The 20200-nt window shown below is 40.7% G+C and overlaps 2 protein-coding genes across 16 annotated transcripts in view; one reads left to right on the top strand and one right to left on the bottom strand.

Moving 5' to 3' along the window:
* TBC1D10A (TBC1 domain family member 10A) overlaps positions 1 to 20200 on the top strand; it is a 182184-nt gene that overhangs the window by 103223 nt on the left and 58761 nt on the right. The gene's annotated exons all lie outside the window — the stretch shown is intronic.
* MTMR3 (myotubularin related protein 3) overlaps positions 1 to 20200 on the bottom strand; it is an 83720-nt gene that overhangs the window by 5103 nt on the left and 58417 nt on the right. For 11 of the 15 annotated variants that reach the window (XM_052796862.1, XM_052796870.1, XM_052796865.1 and 8 more), the window contains 10 exons: positions 16190 to 16395; positions 15838 to 15969; positions 13674 to 13785; positions 12316 to 12511; positions 10514 to 10699; positions 8985 to 9155; positions 6716 to 6861; positions 4635 to 6051; positions 2082 to 2192; positions 1463 to 1551 (listed from right to left, as the gene is read on the bottom strand). In XM_052796862.1, coding sequence (XP_052652822.1) covers positions 1463 to 1551; positions 2082 to 2192; positions 4635 to 6051; positions 6716 to 6861; positions 8985 to 9155; positions 10514 to 10699; positions 12316 to 12511; positions 13674 to 13785; positions 15838 to 15969; positions 16190 to 16395 — 2766 coding nt within the window. Of the gene's footprint in view, positions 1 to 227; positions 406 to 1462; positions 1552 to 2081; positions 2193 to 4634; positions 6052 to 6715; positions 6862 to 8984; positions 9156 to 10513; positions 10700 to 12315; positions 12512 to 13673; positions 13786 to 15837; positions 15970 to 16189; positions 16396 to 20200 lie in introns of all 15 variants that reach the window. The other 4 variants (XM_052796860.1, XM_052796861.1, XR_008236636.1 and 1 more) reach the window with 3 other exon arrangements.

The following is a 20200-nucleotide window of genomic DNA, read 5'->3' as shown; positions in this document are numbered from 1 at the left end:
TTCAACTCATTTTCACTCTCAGGTAAGAATGTTGAACAGACTGCCACTGATCAGTGGGGGTTTTGAAAACGTATACTGTGGAAATACTTGGGTTTTCTTGTTGGTTGCCATTCCTTATTGGTCTCTGCCATAAACAACCAGAGCTTACGCGGACAGCCTGGTCAACCCAGGTTAGACATCTGAAAGCTGAAGAAACAAAGACACCAAAGGGAAATTTGCAACCATACTTGAAACCCTGAGTCAATTTTAACTCCTCATGGTGTTGCAGATGTTCTGCGTGTATCCATGTGCTAGGAATTCTCCAGAGCCCAGGCCTAGGAAACTGAAATGTAGGTGCCAAATGTCAGGTCAGCCTAGGGAGGCAGAGTGACAGTGCTGAATGGGTACGCTTCACAACAGATGCCACTAGGAGAAGGACAAAGGAAAACATCACTTTAACTCTTATAAAACCCTTCAGATGTGTACAACCGTATGCTTAGTTAATTATATTTTTCATCTGAAGCCTTGAGACATACAAATTTGCACAAACACAGTGGACATGGAAAAAAAAAATCAAAGCCATTCAACTTCTATTTATTCTTCCCTAGGTTTGTTTATCTTTACAAGACAACTAAATGGAGCAAAATATAAAATGGACACAAACCAAGAAAGATGTTTATAATTATCAACAACTTCAAAAAGCAATGAAGCATCAAAATGTGATAACTGCCATTTATTTGAATGATGGTTCTTGTAATAGTTTCCCTCATGTCCAGAAATCAGGAATAGGAATTTATTTGAAATAGGACTTAGAAATCTGAGATTCTCTGTCTTTAACTACAGTATGATCTAATCAAAAGGCCTCTGCCACCTGTTCTTCATTAAGCCCCTGCTGCCTGCATTATCTGTTGTAGCCTCTGCTGGCAGTATGTTTGGCAAAGAATAATCCAGAAAACTTTCATTTCACATAGGTGCCCTTTTCAGATTCTCTTACAAGAGCACTTTAATAAAAAGGGGAGAATGGTTAGAGAAGGAAAGGAGAAGGTTTACAACCAGTAATGGGAAGAAGATGCTATTCATATATTTGCAGTATTGAATTACTGCATGCTAAGATGACAAACCAGTATTTTTTATTATTTACACCCTCTTAAAAAGCTAAACAGCCAGCTGCCTCCAAATCCAGTTTGAGGAAAGAAGGTGGGATCTGTTTAGGCTGAGTGGAGCCCAAACCACATCTGGCTTTTTAAATATATACTCTGCATGAACTGGAATTGAACAGGAGAAACTGTTCTGTTCTTCCAAAGCGCTCGGTTCCTTCAGGAGCATGCACAGCCCTGCTCTAAAACACTTAGTCTGACAGCCATCCTTGAGAAAGGAACATGTCAAAAGAAAAACCCTTCCTGGTTTAACAGGAAAGGGAACAAATCGAGCTGTGACCATGCCTGCCTCCCTCCCTCCCATCCTCTGTCGATGCACAGGTTACCTGCAGTGGTGCTTCCTACTGGCAAGCCAGAACGTACTGTCACAGCCATAGCAGTGTGCAGCAAGATGGTCTGGAAGCCATCGTGTCACCTGGGAGAAACAAAAGCCAAATTTATCAAGGAGAGGGCGATTAATTAGAAACAAACCCATCTCATTTGCACTCACAAATTCAAAGCAAAGCACCACGAGGGAAGTGCTTGTTCAATTTTAAGAGCACAAATTCAGTGTTTGCAACAATTGAAAGGAGACCACAGAAACCTTCCCTTTGAGAACAGATACACTAAATTCCCCTCAGACAAACAGAAATAAAGTCATAAAGTCCAATTCCCTTTTTTTTTTTCTATGCTTTAACAGTATCCAGGCCAAGAATATTCACCAAGCATGTGTCCACCTAAGGCTCCTTTAGCTAACCATCCCTTCCACAGCTTCTCAGAGAGTTCATACACAGACAGCAGAGGGCTCATAGGCACAGGTACTGATATTTAAAGTATGAGACAAGTGAAATGCAAGGAAGATAGTTCACAGGAAGTGGCACATGACCAAAGGCTGCAGGATAATTTGAATTATGAATATCCCATCCTACCGGAAGAATAAGCAATTTACAGGGATTTAGTCTGTACCTCTGTGTCCTGTTTATCCACCTGTTCCCAGCTGGCTTCAGAGAAAATCTCTGTGCTGCAGCGAGACAAGCAGTTCTGATCCAGATTGCTTTCCGAGTCGGGTATAGAAGTCTGTTGGCAAACAAACACAGCTGAACAGAACCTTCCCATATTCCTAATTCCATACAAATAAAAACCAGACAGTCATGGGGAGGAGTGGAAAGGGTACCTCCTGAAGGCTATGCTTACACTTGAAGGGTGAATGTCATAACCGGTCACCTACCTACAGTGCGCACGCGGCAGCAAAGGCAAGAGTGCCTTTTTGAATGGGACTATAAATGCCACACGTTGAAGTGGTTTGTGCAGCGGTGAACTGCAAAAAAAAACCCCAACAGGTCAGTTTTTGACCCTCTGATGACAGGATGATGTGAGGTAGAATGGATTTAAAATTTGTTTTCTTCTGTGTTAGCACAAAGTTCCGGCAACACTTTGGGTTATTAACCAAAAAAGCTGCTATCTGTGGCTCCAATTTCATGGTCATGTTTCCTTTCCAAGGTTGTTTCACTTTCAAAACTAATACTAGCGATACATATATCCTTTTGTCTGCAAAAAGTCTGGAAAATACAAGCCAAATCACACATGGGAAACTCAGAATTTGAGCCATATACATTCCATATATAGTTTTTTGGGGAATAATGCTTCCTTAATATAGTCTATCGAGGTAGAGTTGTATTTTAACTGACTTAAAACTCAGCCAGCCCTTAAAATACGTTAAAAATAGCAAGAAATCTTGACATAATGTCTTTTTGTGCCTGAGGAATGGGCATCTCTGGAGCTCCAGAAGAAAACCCATAACTCCCAAGCTGAGGCTCAAATAGAAGGTAGAGATCAGATTCTTAAAAATGGTAAATTTTCTAGAGGACATCATGCTCTCACATCCAGCCCTACATTGCAGTTTGTGAAGGCCCTTAAAAAATGGAAGTATAATAAATTTAAGCCAAAGCACCAAATTTCTCCAAGGAATCCAAGCTTTTGTCAGTGACAGAAGCCACACCCAATTGAAACGACACTGAGCTGAAATGGATGCCCAAAAGGAGCACTTAGTGCTCTTATCTCCAATGTGAATAGCCAAGAAGGCTCTGAGTATTTTTCAAAACAAATGTACCTGGGACTATCCAGCACCTCTGCCACTTCTAAACAATATTAAATGAAACAAACAGAAGTTGGAAACCTCCTATAAATTTTTTTCCATTTTGCAGCTGTATAAAACACATTATAATGTGCCCTTAGGAAAAGGAAATTTTTGATGGGTGTTATGTCACCCTCAGGAATTACAGGCTAATGCTCTGCCCAGCATTCAAACCCACAGGAAGATACAAACTCTGTTTCAGAGATTCTATGTCCCCTCACCTTCCCCTTCATGCCCCTTTCCTCCTCCCATGCCTGCCTGCTTCCCCAAGTAGCTCTCCCCTCTTCATTTATTTTACTAAGCTAATAATACTGGGCCTTTGAAAAACTAAGTTTTGCAGCAATCTACAGAACTCTTCTGTGCTCAAAGGCCTCTACAGAACAGGACTCCTGCTTGTTCTCTGAAGCAGTATTACATTCAAGCAACAGTGTAAGGCCAGTGACTATTTCTTTTGACTTTTTATTATTATTTATTAGTCAAAAAGAGGAGGAGAAGTTAGGTAAAAAAACAGGTAGGGGAGAAGCAACTTAAAAATCCACCCAAGACATACAGAGACATATAGAAAACTTGCTGGTTATTGAGATCTTGAACTCAGAATGACACTTACTTGATTTCTGATTTTAAAATTTCTTTTGCAACCGCAACTACATAGATCATTTAATTGCTACAGAAATTAGCGTACCGTATTTGAATCATGCCTCAAATTTAAGTCTCTACTTTTACAACTTCAAATACTTCCAAGTAAAAGCACAAACAGTTTAAAAGCTCCCTTAAAATTCTTAATGTGTTGAGAAAAAACCCTCATTGACATAAGGCTGTCACAAAAACTCTTAATTTATTCCAGTTAAAGAGCCTTGTGCAGGCCAGCCATCTGAAAAGGCGATGACTTAAACTTCATGGTTTTGAGCTAACAGAGCAGCCACTGCTGCATCTTTCTTACCCTGAGCATGCAAAGCACCATGAGATCAGTCCTACGCTACTGTCCCAATAAATGACGCATTAACATCCTTAAAAAAAATCTACGCCCATATATGAAAACAACAGTAAAACAAATGTTTTTTTTTCAATAAGGCCAATGAAGGTGTTTAAGTATGTCCAGGTATGTGCGAGTACACTGCAAAACGCCCAGCTTGAAACAAACCTTTGGTACATTTATGGTCAAACTGAAATACAGTGAAAATATTAGTCATCATTAATTACCATTTGCCATGTACTCAGTCAGTTGTTTGCCCTCTTCAGAATGACCTTGAGAGTTTTATAAAAGCCTGCATGGCCAGAAAATCACTACCTGACCAATGAACCAAGAGCTGACAATATGGTGAGAACCAGAACGTGACTAACCAGCCCACTGTTTCCAGCAGTGGCCCAATTACCATTTCACTTACCACTTCGTCTCCATAATCACCATTGAGACGTAAGGAGCTATTCAGGAACTGGCTCTCCAACCGGCTCTTCAACTCTTGCACTTGCTTCTTCAAGGTCTCCACTTCTTGCTGATGGCCAGTTTCTATCTGGCGCAGGCGCTGCTGGATAACGTCAGTGTAGACAGGCATCCCATCATCGTCCAGGTGACTTCTGGCAGGTTGGTCTGGGCTGCTGGCTGCCTGCTGCTTACCAAGATGACTAAACATCCATTTTTGGTGCAAGTTCCTCAAGTGAAACTGTGCAGAACTACAGCTAGCTGTGGAGACCTGCCGACTCAGAGAGGCTTTCATCCGACTGTCCTCTCCATTCACACAGTGTCCATTTGTCACCTGGTACTTCTGGGTGATACTAAACCCCACAGGCTTCTCCGTCATCTTGTTCTCAGGCTCCAGCTCTCCGTTACACACAATCTCATCTTTACATTCAGCTAAAGGCAAGGCACAAGGGGAAGGCATCGGGATGTGTGTGTTGCTGCTACCAGAAGTCCTATGTACTTTTGTTCCCCGTTTTTGAAGTTCTAGCATGCTCTCCCCCTCTGGCCTATTTTCAATAGTTCGAGAAAGTTCGTCAGCACTGTTGTTGATCAGGTGAGGTCTATGGCAAGGACCCTTAGGAATGAGGTCTTGCTTTGCTTCATTCTCTGTTAAGGTTTCTGTAGAACTTTCAATGTTGGATGTTCTCGCTTCGTGTGGGATTGTAAGAGGTAAGGGAAGGCTGGCCTGTGCTGTATTGTACAGGCTCTCTGCTTCTCCTTCAGGTTTGCCATCACCTTCTTCCATATTCTTCTGAGCATCTTTATTTACAAAGCCCTCCAAAGGAACAGTCTGTAGTCCTTTCACCTGAGGTAACTTCTGGATTGTGTTACTGAGATCAGTACGCTCATCTTGTTGTCCTTTAAGCTCAGAAGCACCTTGTGAAACTGGATGTGGATTGGATGCTGGATTGTTCATTATGATACCTGTATCTGCCTCAGCCTTTTCACAGAGGTCACTGACATACCCATGTACATTTTCAGTTCTCTTCTCCTTATCCAGGGCAATCTCATCCCCTTTACCTACTGTCTCTAGGCTACCCCTTAAGTGCTCCTCCAGACCAACATCATCTTTAGTGGCCTCTTGCAAAATGTTCTCCATCTGTCCCTCTGCCACACCAGCTGCAACAGAGAGCTCTGCTCCAACTGGAGCCCTGCCTTGTTTACTCAGGCTGTCTCCATCAAACAGATCATCCCCAGGGTTACCGAGGCTGCTCAGCTCTAGAGACCGACGGTGCTCTTGCCACTTTTCATTGAGGCTGGGGTCACTACTACGTCGATTGGTTGTAGGCACGCTGCTATCACAGGCTGTTGTCAGATTGTCAAATGATCGTGTCTTTGGTAACCTATAAAAGTACAAATAATCAGAATCTGAAGTCAGGGGATTGGTTTTTTTTTTTTTAAACATTTGGCTACTATGGTTTAAGAACTCCCCGCACAATTAGGACAGTAACAATCAGCTAACTAATAGACTTCTGTGAAGTATTATCTAGGACCACATTTTGACTATCTGTAGTGCAGAACTGCTTCAGTGCTTCTTTTGTTTGCCGTCAGGAAAATACGTTCAATCAGACTTCAAACATTCCCAGAATAATGCCTTTACCACAAAGCACAAATGCTTATGGTCTGGTCACACCTCCTCATTAACATGTGCTCAGAATCATTATACAAAAAAGCAAAGAAATAGTTATGCAACACAGAAAAAGAACTCAAATTGAAGACAACCAAATGAAAGCTTATATCCCACAAGGATACAAGGAATCCTACAAGACTATGCAATACCCAGAGCTTAATTCTATTTGCTAGTCTTCTCGCTGTTACCACCTCTGAAACTTAACAGCTTTCAAAACTGAAACAACAGACTGCTTTTGGGTAGGTCAGTCAAACAGTCCCACAAATAAGCCTCTGAGGAATACTTCCCTCCCACCACAAGTATTCTCCTCTTTATATCCCACAATATTCTCTGTTGATCTTACTTTACAGGATGGGATTTCTGGGCTCTAGGCTCACCTGCCCAGAGGCTGATCTTCAGGGCTAGAGCCTGGAACAGGGTATGGGGCACAAGTGTCATCAGCAGGTGTAGAGGGGGAAGAGCATGGCAGGTAAACAGCACTCCAAAGCATTAAATTACGCACATGGCACACTGGATACAGCACCTGAGAGGGGAGAACGCACAATGCTCAGAAATTGTAAACCAGAACGCAAAGAGGTGTTCAAATCTGATTGTGGTAGTGGGGGTTTATTATTCAGGTTTGCAGCTGGGAGGCTTTGGTAGATCTCTAGATAACTCTGAAGGCCAGTGAGCAGCTATGGCATTTTTAGGCAGCTACACTTGGATATATAATTATCTTTTCTTTCAGAGACAGAAGCTGAGGCATAACAATGCTGGCTTTCAGCTTCTCATGAATGAATTACTGCAATGTGCTTGGTGTGAATCTACACCTTAATAATGCTTCCGAGCAATTTAAACTGCTGAAGAATTCAGTGGCCCATTGTTAGCGCAGAGATTTCCTTGTACTTTGTATTATACCATGCCATATGAGAGCTGAACTAATAACCTCCTTCTGCAAGCTCCAATTCATCAAAGCTAACCCTGTCTTTAATGGAAGCACTCATACGTTAAAAATTAAGTACATGCAGAAATGCTTTGCTGAAGAGGTAGCTTGCTCCTAAAAGGGATTCCTTGACTGCAGAATATGCTTCCTGTTTCAGTTTAAAAACACCTTGGGACACTCTTATTGGTTCCACTGTCTTCCTAGACAACTTCCTTGTGGAAAAGCAGGCAAAGGCAGAGAAACAGTCAGGTTTCCCTGCCACTGAGCAGAGGGAAGGCTGTGGGGTAGCTTGGTTCGATGGATGCTGGTCTTAAACGACTATGGTTTTGTAACAGATGTGGCTACATCGCTGAGGCACCTTTAAACACTGAAGTAAAAGCACAAGAAGATGAATACAAGACAGGAAATTACCAAAACTCCCACATATAGACAATTATCCTAATTAGCTCAGTACACTACAGTGTAGTATTAGCTGAGAACAGAGGCCAGGTCACTAAGACTGCATCTATACTGCAGGACATAGCATATAAGGGCAGCCCAAGGACAGAACAGCTACCTGGCCACACTGCCCGCTTTAAGAGTGCTCTCAAGCTCCTCCTGGGCAAAGCTGCTGGTATTTTCAGGGAAAACTTAGATGCATTCATAGCTTTTAAAAGTCCTCACAAGCCGTATTTATCTGCAATGTCTCATGCTTTCAGCTATCACATCCACTCTTACGATGACAAAGTCAGGTTGAGAAGTCTTGAAGGGCTCTCTGATGTTGCCTGTCACAATGACAAATGGGATCTGCACACAGTCTGAGTGCAGGCTGCACGTCCGGTGTCCAGGGGAGACAGACAGCCACAGAGGGCTGATGCGAATATAAAATTAATCTTTTTATAACAAATGTAGGCATAAACTCTTTCCTACTAAGCCAGGTTTTAATTTTACTCTAAGGAACAATTAAAAGCTACACCTATCATATGCAAAAAACATTGCATAGTCCTTACAGTTACATTTATGGTATCTGATACTTTTATAAACAAAAAGGGTTTAAATATCTATAAAAGTCTTTGCTGTCCTAATCATCATGACATTTGATGAGTGACTGTTTGTTCACATGCCCATCATACTGCCTTCCTAAGTGCCTTCCAGGCCCTTTTATCAAATACACAGAAAGGTAACTGTAAGTCCCTTCCCAAAAGCTTCAGTGAGCTATTACTACAGAAGAGCCAAACTGAAAATGTGAAAGTATTAAGAGAAACAAAGATAGACTAAATAACCTGAGTTACTTTTTCTGTTTAGATTTAAGATGAATATAGACACAGTGTCTAGGTTTGTATGCAATTTTATGACACTCCTCTGACATAGCTGAGTTCTCTAGAAAGGTCTATTTGTCAAACACTGAAATGTTTTCTGTTACAAAAAATAAACCAAAATATTTAGGTACAGAAAATGCCATTTCCAGCATAGAGAAGTTTCCAAGGTTGCATCTGACATTCCTCAAACATCAGCAAACATCAGACTGAACAGACTGTTCAAAAGTAAACATCGATGAGGAGAGCTGACCACACTTTTCTGGAAATGCTTATCTCTACACTGTATTCATGATGACAGTTAAGCCCTTATGATGTCCCACTGCTACAAGCTTGGGTATTTTCTTAAGGTACACACTTTTGAGAACATTGTACCCGGGAGCCCCTAAAGGGGCTCTCCCTGCATGGTGAGGAACAGAGGATACATACAGATTCGGATTGGGAGGAGTAGAGCAGGTTTTTGAAGGCTTTGTTTGCTGCCCGCAGCAAAGACCAGACAGAACAGGTCCGTTCCTGAGTGTGTTTTTCTCCTCTCTCTTTCGCATTGTTGCACAGGAATGTACCAAAGAGGCAAGAGTAGGTGTGCTGCACCAATTTGACCTGCACAGACCAATACAAATATTGTCATATGGCAGAAGGTATCAGCTTAATGTGAGAATCAACATTCAGGCCTAAGAAGCCACAAATCCTTCCTTCACAGGGCAATACACCCCTTCCTAAAGACTGATATACAAAAACACCTAGCATTTTTTGCATACTTCCTTATAAACTAATTGCAAAAGAATTCAAGCATAGTGGATCTTTTAAAATCATAACTAAAAAATTCAGGAAAAAAATATAAAATATGAAGACAAAATATTTGTTCGTAACCAAATATAAAAGTCTTGCTGACTCAAACTCGCCGCCCTATAGGATACACAAAGAGGAGAATCATGATACCTCTTTTACAAAACATTAATGCAGTACAGAAATTCTGATCATTATTCACTCCATGCTGTGGTCCCCGTCTGACAAAATAGCTTAATATGAACTTAACTTTAAGCATATAAATGACTTTCATGGGATTATTCAGATGTTTAAATGAAGACAAGTATTGCAATACTCTAATAAATTACGAGGTTTACTCTAAAAAGGCCAGAATACTAAGGGTATGTTCACACATAGCTCCTGTAGATTTGCAGCATGCTGTGAAGTCAGTTATAACCTTACGTATCTCATTTCACAACTGAGCTAAGCTAGCACCCTACATATACTCAGTTATATGGCAAGCAGTAATTCAAGTCAGCACAATCACAGGAATGTGCTTTAAATCTCTTGGTGGATCAGATACTTAATAAAAACTTTTATTCTTCAGATTACTAGTCCTGCAGTCAGTGACTGCCACTTTCCCAGAGACCTGCTTTCCAGTCTTGAGGACTGATTGTGACCATCCTAGGCAAATTTCTAATAGGAGAGCTACCCACTTCAAAAGAAAATAAACACAGCTCATATCCTACACATTTTCAGCAAAGAAACAGCAAAAATTAATGGAAAGGTAAGGGGCAGGTTGTTTTCAGAGAAGGAGTCTTCAAGTCAAAACAAGATCAAAGTAAGGAAGTTTATATTGCCAGTAACTATGATATTTTTCGTGCTGTGTGGATGTATTATACTGGAGTTATTTCAGCACCTCTTAGATGAAACTAATAAATTTGTATCATTTATTTATTTCTTCAAAGTCTAAAAGAAGTCCTTCAGGGTCCTGCTTCTGTTTTAAGAGTGAACAGACCTCAGGTCCCATGAAGTATACAAGTACTTTTGTCTACTGTATTTGGGCAGTTTTCCTGTTACCTTTATCAGGCTGCAGCACATCACAGATAGATGGGAAAATCAGAAACCCCTTGGGGCTCTATAGTATGTTAGTACTGGGTACTGGTTTAGAAGCAGTCTATAAAACAGCAATCTCTCAAGCCACAACTCACAAGGAATGCTTCGTTAAACTCGAAAGAGCAAGGGAACTGCCTCTGGAGCTGATGGACGCAGTCCAGCCACTGTAAAAACACTGGGCAGCGCTCATTTAGGTCATCCGAATTCTCACCATGGCCACAGCGATCTGCAAACTTGTGGCCAAAATCCAGCCACTCCGTCTCCACTAGCACCTGGAAACCCTGCAGAAATGAAAGCACAGATGAAAAGTTCCTATTTTGCTTTGGTTCAGTTTTCTAAGACAGTCTGAGACTCATGGGAATCACCTTATTACTGTGTCCTCACTCACTCCTATTTCCCTTCAGCACTGGCCTCATTACTTATCTTTACTGCTTTACCTAATGCCTCTGTGTTCTCAAGTGCTGCACAATGAAATTAGGACAGATATGAATTCCCAAACCTACATGAACAGGAAAGGGAATAAGGCAGGTTAAGACCTCAGTGACTGGCAGGGAAGATCCTGATATGAAACCTATCTTGGCCAGGCAGGGGCTAATAGAAACTTAATCTTGATCAAAACCATCTGGATCATGGTAACCAACATAGGACAGGAAATTTTAAAGCTCTCCCTTGAAAATGATGGGCAGATCTGCCTGTCATAAAAGAAAATTCATCTGCAACAGGACATCCATGCTCAGAGAGAGTGCTTGCCTGTGTGTACACCAAATGTAGCACACTCAAAAGGTTGATTAAAGGTTGACTTGCATGATTTCCCATGCAAATGAAAAGGGCAAAGAACATTTCAAAATAGTGCCTAGCTGAGCACCTGAATGCAACACCTCATCTTACAGGACCTAAAACTCATCACAGGTTAGGAAGGTTTTGACGCTCAGTGGAAAGAAAAATTGTAGAGCATGCTTATTAAGTCAATGGCTGTAATTAGAGCAAAAAAAATAGCCAATAGCTGAAAAGCTTGAAGCGCGATGATGCTGAAGACTCATTTTCCTAAACATTTCTGATCCTTGCATAGACAGCTACAGTTTGTGGTTTCCTCCGATGCAGTGGTGACAAGAAGGAAGGCAAAGGATGTGTACAGAAGAACTCTGCACTTTGAACAGGAATGACAGCACCCTTAGGAGGGACCAGGAGGAGGTTCTGTGCCAAGGACAGAGCAGTATGTTTTGACCTGATGGATGCCAACTTCTAGAACCCATGTGAAAAAGGACCTGAGAAGTTTCCACAACTTCACCCAAAAGGCATTGCTACAGTTTAAACTTCTGGTCCTCATGTGTCCAAGGCTTTAAGCAGCAGTTTATAGTACAGTGTTCAGACATATGCTTCTGTTCTAGACAACAAAGGCATCTTGCATGTGGGCTGGCAGATGGAATCCAGCCATCGCAAATCACACAATGCTGAAAAGTGATGGCAGGGGGGGATCAGGCTGAAAACCCAAAAGAACTAAATGACAGAGGGCAAAGAAAATGTGAAACTGGAAAAACATGCAGTTGGGAAATCTAGAAAAGAGAAAGGCTTTGTAGCAATAGTTGGCTGAGAAACTGCAATGGTGTAATAGAAACTGCAATATGTAGCACTTTGTACTACATATTCCTAAGCTAAATATGGGGAAGCATAGGCCATGACTGTGCAATTACAGCAAAGGGGGAAAATATAATCTGCTCTTGAATTACAGACTAAATTTACACCTATATGTAACTATCTGCAGACTACTGTTGGTACACTCCTGCTAGCTTTAGTGCCTCTTCTGGTGGAAAAAACTGAAATAATTTATAGACAGTCTTCCTCAGAGAAGGACCCAAACTCAGTAACTACCTCATGCACTAACAGATCGTTTACAAACCTCTGTGGTCCTGTAATACGGATCTAGCAGCAGTTTGGCCAGCGCCACTATCTGGGGGGTTCGGTCCCAGCCATCTGAGCAGTGCACCAAGACTGGTCGCTGGTCTCGGTCCACAGCATGAACTACGAGTAGCGCAGATTTCAGAAGCACAGATAAGTGCTGCAGCCATTTGGTACTTTCCAGAGCTGATAACCAACTAGAGGAAAACAAGGGAAGACAGTTTTTGCTCTTTTAAAATACTTTCAGGTTTGGATCTTTTAATTTATCAAGTCAAAGCTCCTATTTTAATAAGCTGTGAATGTCATTGTTGAGTATTTTTCATTTACATCTCATTAACACTTTCCCAGACTTGTAAGAAACAAAGCCATGCAGTCCACCTGAGGAACAGCCAGTCTCTGGTATGTGCTTTGCTGCATAAGACTTGCAAGAAGCTTAAATAACATTTTCCCAGACAAGAGCATAACACACCACCAGCAATGGACAATGTAACCACTACCAGGTAATCATTACTTTCAGCAGTGTCTGCTGTCTCCCTTCCTCTGAGCTGAGGATTCGGATTACCCAGCAGTGCCAGTACCGAAGGACTTAAGTACCTAAAGTACCTTGGGACTCTGCCATACACTCCTGACAACTCTGTGCTTCAGTGAAAGGATGGAACCTGAGATGCCTTTGAAATCTCCCATATCTCAACTATTCCCAGGCTTTACAAGGTGTGCTGTAGGTATCTTAAGAATCTCTACCCTATGAAGATCTACATATCCAGTTTAGTAAGGGTGGCCATTCTGGATCTACTTTGAAACCATGAAGATTCTTAGCAGCAAATTCGAAACAGGGAAGTGGTAGGGGAAACAGGACTGGTGCAACTGCAGCGTCCCAGTGAAGACCCAACCTCAGAAGCTCCTGAGATAATGGGCCATTAGAAGCTAGTTATCCCATAGCATTGGAGGGCTATGAAATAGGTCTCCTGAAACAACACTATAAAAGCGTGAAGTACATGGAACACCACTAGAATTTTCTGAAGGAGAGCCAAGCTGTAAAGATTAAAGAACCAGGAACAGCAGGTAAGCCTAAGCACTAGCACTTAGAAGCCCACCTGAAAGTAGTAACATTCTAGCATCAATACTCAAGGCTACATTTATGATCTCAGATCTCATTTTCTACATTCACTTCAATAATAAACCAATGACTTCGTTTAGCTCAAATTCCGTGGAAATGAAAAAGATACAGCTTAGCATTATTACACAGGAAAGTCACCAAGGGAAAAAAAACCACTGAATTTGAGTTTACAAATCAGCAGCAAAAGAACACAATTGCAGAAACGCGTAAACAAAGGCAAAACACACCAAACACCCACTTACTTTCCTGGATCTGGCATTTGTGTGCAGAGCAAACGCAGCGACTGAAAGCTCTTCCGGATAGAATGAATGTTTGCCATCCCCATGAACACTACTTCACAGTTTGGATAATATTCTGTAGGGAAATACCAAGAAAGAGCAAAGAAACTAAAAACTACGCTAAGTTTAATTTCTAAAAGAAGCTTTTTCATAAAAACAAACCACTGTTGCTGTGCACAGATGAAATAATCTGTTTACGAATATTCTGTAAGGAGAAACCAGTACTTAAGAGTTCAGTAGGTATTCCAGACATTACAACACAGCATAGCAAAACAGGAAAGAGTTAGCAAAGCGTTTGTGTATTTATTTTCAATGTTTCACTTAACATTACAAAAAGCAGAGTACAAACCTATAGGCATAGTGATATTGCTGTGCTCGAGGTTATAGAATGTTTCTAAAAAGACTGAGAAACATTGTAAGAGACTGCGAAGCATAAACAATATTTAACATAATTTATGGATGTTCTTAAATTTGGTAAACTAATGTATATTTTTACATAAGTTACATATTCCTTTTCCTAACCACTCAAAAAGGCTGAATAGTTACTTCATTCACAGCTTTATTCTGAGTTTTTCTCTTATAGGAACAAGAATCACGCATGTGAGAAATACTCAAAGCTCAGGAAAACAGAAGATAGACGGAATCACTGAGCCTGCCTTCAGATGTTGCTATGGGATGTACTCAAGCAACTCTGCTCTATCGGGGAGGCAGTATCTGTACAGATGGGGTCCACTAGTCAAAGGGAGCTCCTAAGAAGATGCAGAAAGATACTCATTTGATAGTCTTTCCTAGATTTAGTTTTCTTCTGTCCTGATGCTTCTCTCAGCACAAAAATGGTGACGATAGCTAAAATAACCTTTTCTACAAAAGAAAAAAAAATTAATCGGGATTCAGAATGGGATTCTGAGTGCTTGCACAAGAAAATGCTCTTTTAAGAGACTACTGCGTGTTTTGTATCTTTTGATTTCTTAACTGTTTAAAAGCCCAACAAATTCTGGCCCAAACCAGAACACTGTGTTAGTGATGGATTGTGTAAGTGACTGGACAGAAGCGACTGACAGTATCAGACAACTTAAGCATTTTTTTTGTCTTTTTACTGAATTGTTATATATAAAATAACGCACAACATAAATGAGGTATTTTTATACAGAGAGAATGGTGCAAACTTGGCAATACCTGGAGAAAACTTGTCAGCAAAAAGGAAGCACTTAACGCAGGTCAAATTGATGAAGGTGACAAGCTGTTTGGAAATTTTTTACGAAGAATTCAAGAAGCAATATATAGGAAGAAAATTAAACTTCCTGTATACTCTGCTTTTCTGTTTTGAAATTTTGCTCTCTGATGAGCAGTTATTTAGCAGCTTTGAGGTGTTAAATGGAAAATGGTGGCCACATATCAAAGTGCAGCTATTGCAGTAAAGACCAACACAAGACTATATGGTCAAAATAGCTTTTGCTATCTTATCTATAGTTTTTGTCTGGTATTTTTTTCTAGACTCTCCACCCATGGAATTTTAACAGGCTCCATTCATATCCAATAGTGACCATAAAATAGTATCTTGTTTATAACACCAACAATCTACAAGTGCCAAAGAACACAAAAAGTGATAATTGCAAATGTATTACAAATGCAAGATGAATCAGGATTTCAGTTGCTTTGGGTTATGATATAAATGCCAAAAAACTTTTCAGCTTTAGAAAAATTGCTGAAAAGTTGTATTCTGCACAACCATTCTAGAATATTATTAGCCTCTATAGTTAGTGGATTTTTACAAGTTTGTTCAGGTTTTTTTTAGACATTAGCACACTGGACACCTTTGTCTCTTTCTAGTTTATATATTTGACTCAGCAGGGGAAAACTAATCAGCATATTCCACACAGTTCAACATTTACTGAACACTGTTACCAGCTGGTTTTATGCTCTGAGAAACAGACTTAATTAACAGCTAAACCTGTCCTTTTGAAGGGCTGTGTGACAGCTGCAATGATCCAGAACTTTCATATAGATGAATAGTACTTGCATCCACGCAGTCTGTTAAATATGCAGTACTGAAGTATATCAGTGTAATTATATTTGAGCAAATCCTTTTGATTAACTTAATAGGAAGCTGAGAAGAAACACTGCGTACCTGGGCACTCACAGCCTCCACCTTTGGCTCTGTTCGCCACAGCTGCTGCGTAAGATCGTGCGTCTAAGATCAAAAGCTTCTGAGGCTGTATTGCCAAACTCTCTGCTCCTGAAGCATTAGAGATTGAGGAATCTGGGGAACAGGATATGCAACTGATGAGTAACTAAAAGGATGCTTCTGACACTGTTTACAATGATTCACTCAAGTGCCACAATGCATATGCATTGCACGTACAGAAATTGGAGAATGCCTGATTAAATACAAAGGATTGAATCTGTTACAATACATATAAGAGATTAACCTTTTATATAAAGCTCTGCCTTTTACAGAAAAGGAACAGTGACAAACTTACCAAATTCCACATCAGAGAGGTCCCCTCCATTGGAGAAATCTCTGGAACAATTCCCATTCATTAATTTGTTACTGTTGGACCTCGAATCTGAGGCACAGGCTTTGGCTACAGACTGGACAAGGTGTTCATCATCTGCATTCCTCCAGCCCCACCAACTGACCTCGGGCTGTCCACAGCGGGAAATAACTGCTCCATTGCTCTGGTGCCTGAAAAAGAAAAGAATAAAAAGAACAGCGGTGCATAACTTGGAGAATCAGGATTAAAAACACAGAGGGCATGAAAAATTAAATGGTGCACTCCAGTAGTTTAATTCCTGTCAGGGATCTCTCTATCATTCAGCAGTTAGCCTCAACCTGTGATTCAGTGGCAATGTATTCCACGTGCTTCCCTTCAAAATGCTGACTGTGACCACACAGTCACTGAAAGGTGAAAGTCAAAGCCGAGGTCACTAAGAGGAGAGAAAAAAAAAAAAAGCATTTTCTTGCTCAATATTGTTGTCTGTTGGCCAGTGAAAGCTGGGGAGCATTCTGGAACAGCTGATGAGGCACTAAAGAGGTATTCAACACCTGCTGGATAGTCAGGTCTACTGCTGTAATACCAGAGTAAATTGGAAGGTTCAATTTAACTCATGCTAATTTTAAAGCCAGAAGACAGGAGTAAAACCACAGATTCACTTTATGAGATTATTTAAATCAAAACATACCACTAATTAAATCTGAAAAATGTTACAATTTTGGTAGGAAATACTGGCAGAATTTGGCATGCCTTCTGTATCATGATGTCTAATGGTAACCCAAAACCTTACTCTTATAGATTGATGGTATCCATTTCTAGGCATCACCCTTGAATCACAGGAGGCAGTCCTTGAACGCTGTAGAACCGTACCTAGAAGCCAGTGTATTTTAGGTATTGTTTCACTAGCTGAAAGAAGGAGAGCCTTTCGCATCTCCGGATGCTAAACATCTGCAGTTTTACTCATTCTGAAGTTTGGTATTAGCATCTGTTGGAAAGGAGTGGCTCTGCCATCCCCTTTTCAGCTTCCTCTATGTGTGTGGGTCTTCTCCATCCTCTTCCTGACCCTCTTTGGGTAGTGTTTCCCCTGCTGCCTCTCAAACACCTGTCATGTCTAGCAGAAGAGCACCAAGGAGTTGAAGAACAACAACAGTAGCTCTTACATCTAAGCACCAGTGTGGTGCCAGGCTGGTAAATAACAGTCCACGAGCAAGTAGATTTTGCTACAGACACCTAAGTAGCACCGAAAAAGGAAATACTGTTCATTAACAGGATATTTTTCTTCTAAAATGCGATATAAATTGCAAGCGCTCTATATACAGATGAAACTTTAGAGGACTGGCAAATGGAGTACAGAGATAAGTCTATCAATAAAAAAAAAATGTCAGGGAGCTAACTGACGAATGACCCAACTTGAACATAGCTATCTTCTTCTGGGGAGTGACATTTAAAAAAAAAAATCAGATTTTTTTTCTTTAAGTGTCTGAAGCGTTAGTAGTTATTTTCTTAAATTTGACCTAGCTTCTTGTACTACACATAAAGGACAGATTTGAAATAATTAAAATGTATCCAACCATTGCAAACATACTCTGAAAAAGATTTAAAAACTCTCCCCTATAATCTATTATAAAAAAGAGTACTGAAACATATTATCACTGTAATTTCACTTATTGCCTCCATGCTGGCACATCCCACTGCTGCCACAGAAATGTAATTTCCCCTTCACTGAAGTGTTTACATCTGGCATTAACAATGTTCACCTTGACCTTCCCTAGCAGTACCCTGAACTCGGAGGGCCTCGGCCACAGCAGGAAAGGAAGCCCAGCTGCTGGTATGAAACGCTGCAGGTGGAGTGGCCAAAGCAGGCAACACAGCAAGTCAACGACACTGAGGAATGGGACACCTAGAAATGTTTACTCCCTGCCTCATGTCCCTTCCGAAATATCTTACCGCTTATCCACACACTGTTGTTCTCTATTGAAATGGCCTGCAGATAAACATCCCTTTAAGCAAAGATGCCTCTAGGCAATGCTGTTCTTGCTGAGTCGCACCAGAACCCCGTATTTATAAAGCATGCACATGCCAATTACAGTTCCTATATGTTATGACACAACAAAAGATTTTAGAGTCTTCCTGCAAACAAACTGGCTGTCTCAGCTTCATGTCAACCAAGAGTTGTTTAATTCCCTCTAATGAGGCAACTGCACAGAATGGTGAGGGTTAGCTGAATCTTTATGCAAATTTAACAGTCAGCTTGGACAGCGCTGAACAGGAAGAAAGCCCACCCAAACCTATAAATCTTTAACTTTTTTCCTTTCACCGCTAATAAATATTTATGGCGGTGTGACAAGCTGGTTTAGAATTTGTTGTCAGAGCTGTCAAGCCCCCATCAGGTGCTGAGCAGCACCACCTCTGCAGTGTCACTGCAGGGCACAGCAGCAGGCAGCAGTGGCTGCCTCATGCTACTCATGCAAAAGCAACACTTACATCGGGTTAAGGCTCCTTGTTGCAAAAACTTAGTTACAAAACAGGTTGTGATACAGTATTTTAAGGATTTTTCATAGCTTTTTTGTAATTGTTTCATACAAAATTCCTTCACTGAGAGGAAGCAACTGACAGCCTACATTAACTGAACCAAAGGAAAAGCAATCTGAACACCTCGGCACTTACACCAGGTGCCAGCCGCCTGCATGGCAAGGAAAATGTATTTCTGCTGAAATGAATAGCCTTCTAGAAACACCTCTATTGATATCAAATTAGTTCAGCAAAAAATACATGCCAATCACTGAAAGGCCACCTAGTTCCCCGCTACGCTTGCACACATAACAAAAGAAAATAAAACATTATTATACATGTAAGAAATCTATTTTGAACACTCAGATAAGCTCATTTATTTTTCCATATGTTCTCCAAGATTTCATTACTACCTGCCTGTGGAATCATTTTCATAGGTTCATAAACAGTTATATTTTAATCTCCAGGTTCTTGCCTCCCATTTATACACTACAATAAAGATTAGGCCAAAAGTTGAGTTCATTGATAGCTGTGAAGCCCTAACACTCCTAAGCCTGCATAAATATGCAATGTTCAGATGTACTAGCAAAAATCAGCAAACAATTCTATTTACGGTAATGTTGGAGGTCTAAGGAATCACACTCATTCCAACCAGGCGGGCCATGGGAACAAAAAATAGCAAATAGTTTAAGTGTGATTCCAAGGTCCCTAGAGATAGAGCTGGGGATAAGATGGTGTCACTCAGATCTCAGTAACCAAAAAAATATTAAAAAAATTAAAGCAAACCCTCCACTGCAAATTTCCTAACCCTCTAGAGACAAAGCAACATGCAGCCTCCCTACAGAAACTAAATAGTAAATCACCATTAGATAACTACAAAGCCCTTTATAAAGCATTGTATAACTATGATGTACGGTACACCTCTGCACATGCTTAATCTTCCTTGTGTTCAAGCAACCTTTTGAGTACAACAATAAATCCACCAAGCCCTTGTAACTACAAAGACAGGGAGGACTAATGAAGGTTTGAATAGCTCCCTCCATAGCATTACTTAACTACTAGTACTTGCAACTGAAAAAAAACATTGCTGCAATTCACAAATATAATTCAGCAAGTATGGTACATGGCCATTTTCTGTTTACCTTTGCTTCCTGTGCTGGCAGAAATGCTGCCTGCATGGGTAATCAGCTGCAACACAGCTAATTTCCAGGTAGGTTCTCATGAGTTTAGGACACTGTTTACACAATGTATGAAGTCCCCTCTATCTTCTTTCCACAAAATCCAAAAAGGCTTCTCCCTAACATTGATTTTCCAGGACCAAAACAGGTAAACTACAAAAACCATGTTACAGGCCAGATTTAGCTACATAAATATGTGCCTAAATTTTTAAAAACTGTAAATGCAGAGAAAAACTGCAGAAAACGGGTGTGAGATTTTTCTAGAAATCTGATCATAAACTAGAAGCAACGCTCCTGACAGCCCAAT

The sequence above is a fragment of the Harpia harpyja genome, chromosome 9 (genome assembly GCF_026419915.1).
Source record: "Harpia harpyja isolate bHarHar1 chromosome 9, bHarHar1 primary haplotype, whole genome shotgun sequence".
Classification (NCBI taxonomy): domain Eukaryota; kingdom Metazoa; phylum Chordata; class Aves; order Accipitriformes; family Accipitridae; genus Harpia; species Harpia harpyja.
The sequence above is the reverse complement of the archived record's forward strand: the minus strand, read 5'-3'. Positions and strand labels throughout refer to the sequence as shown.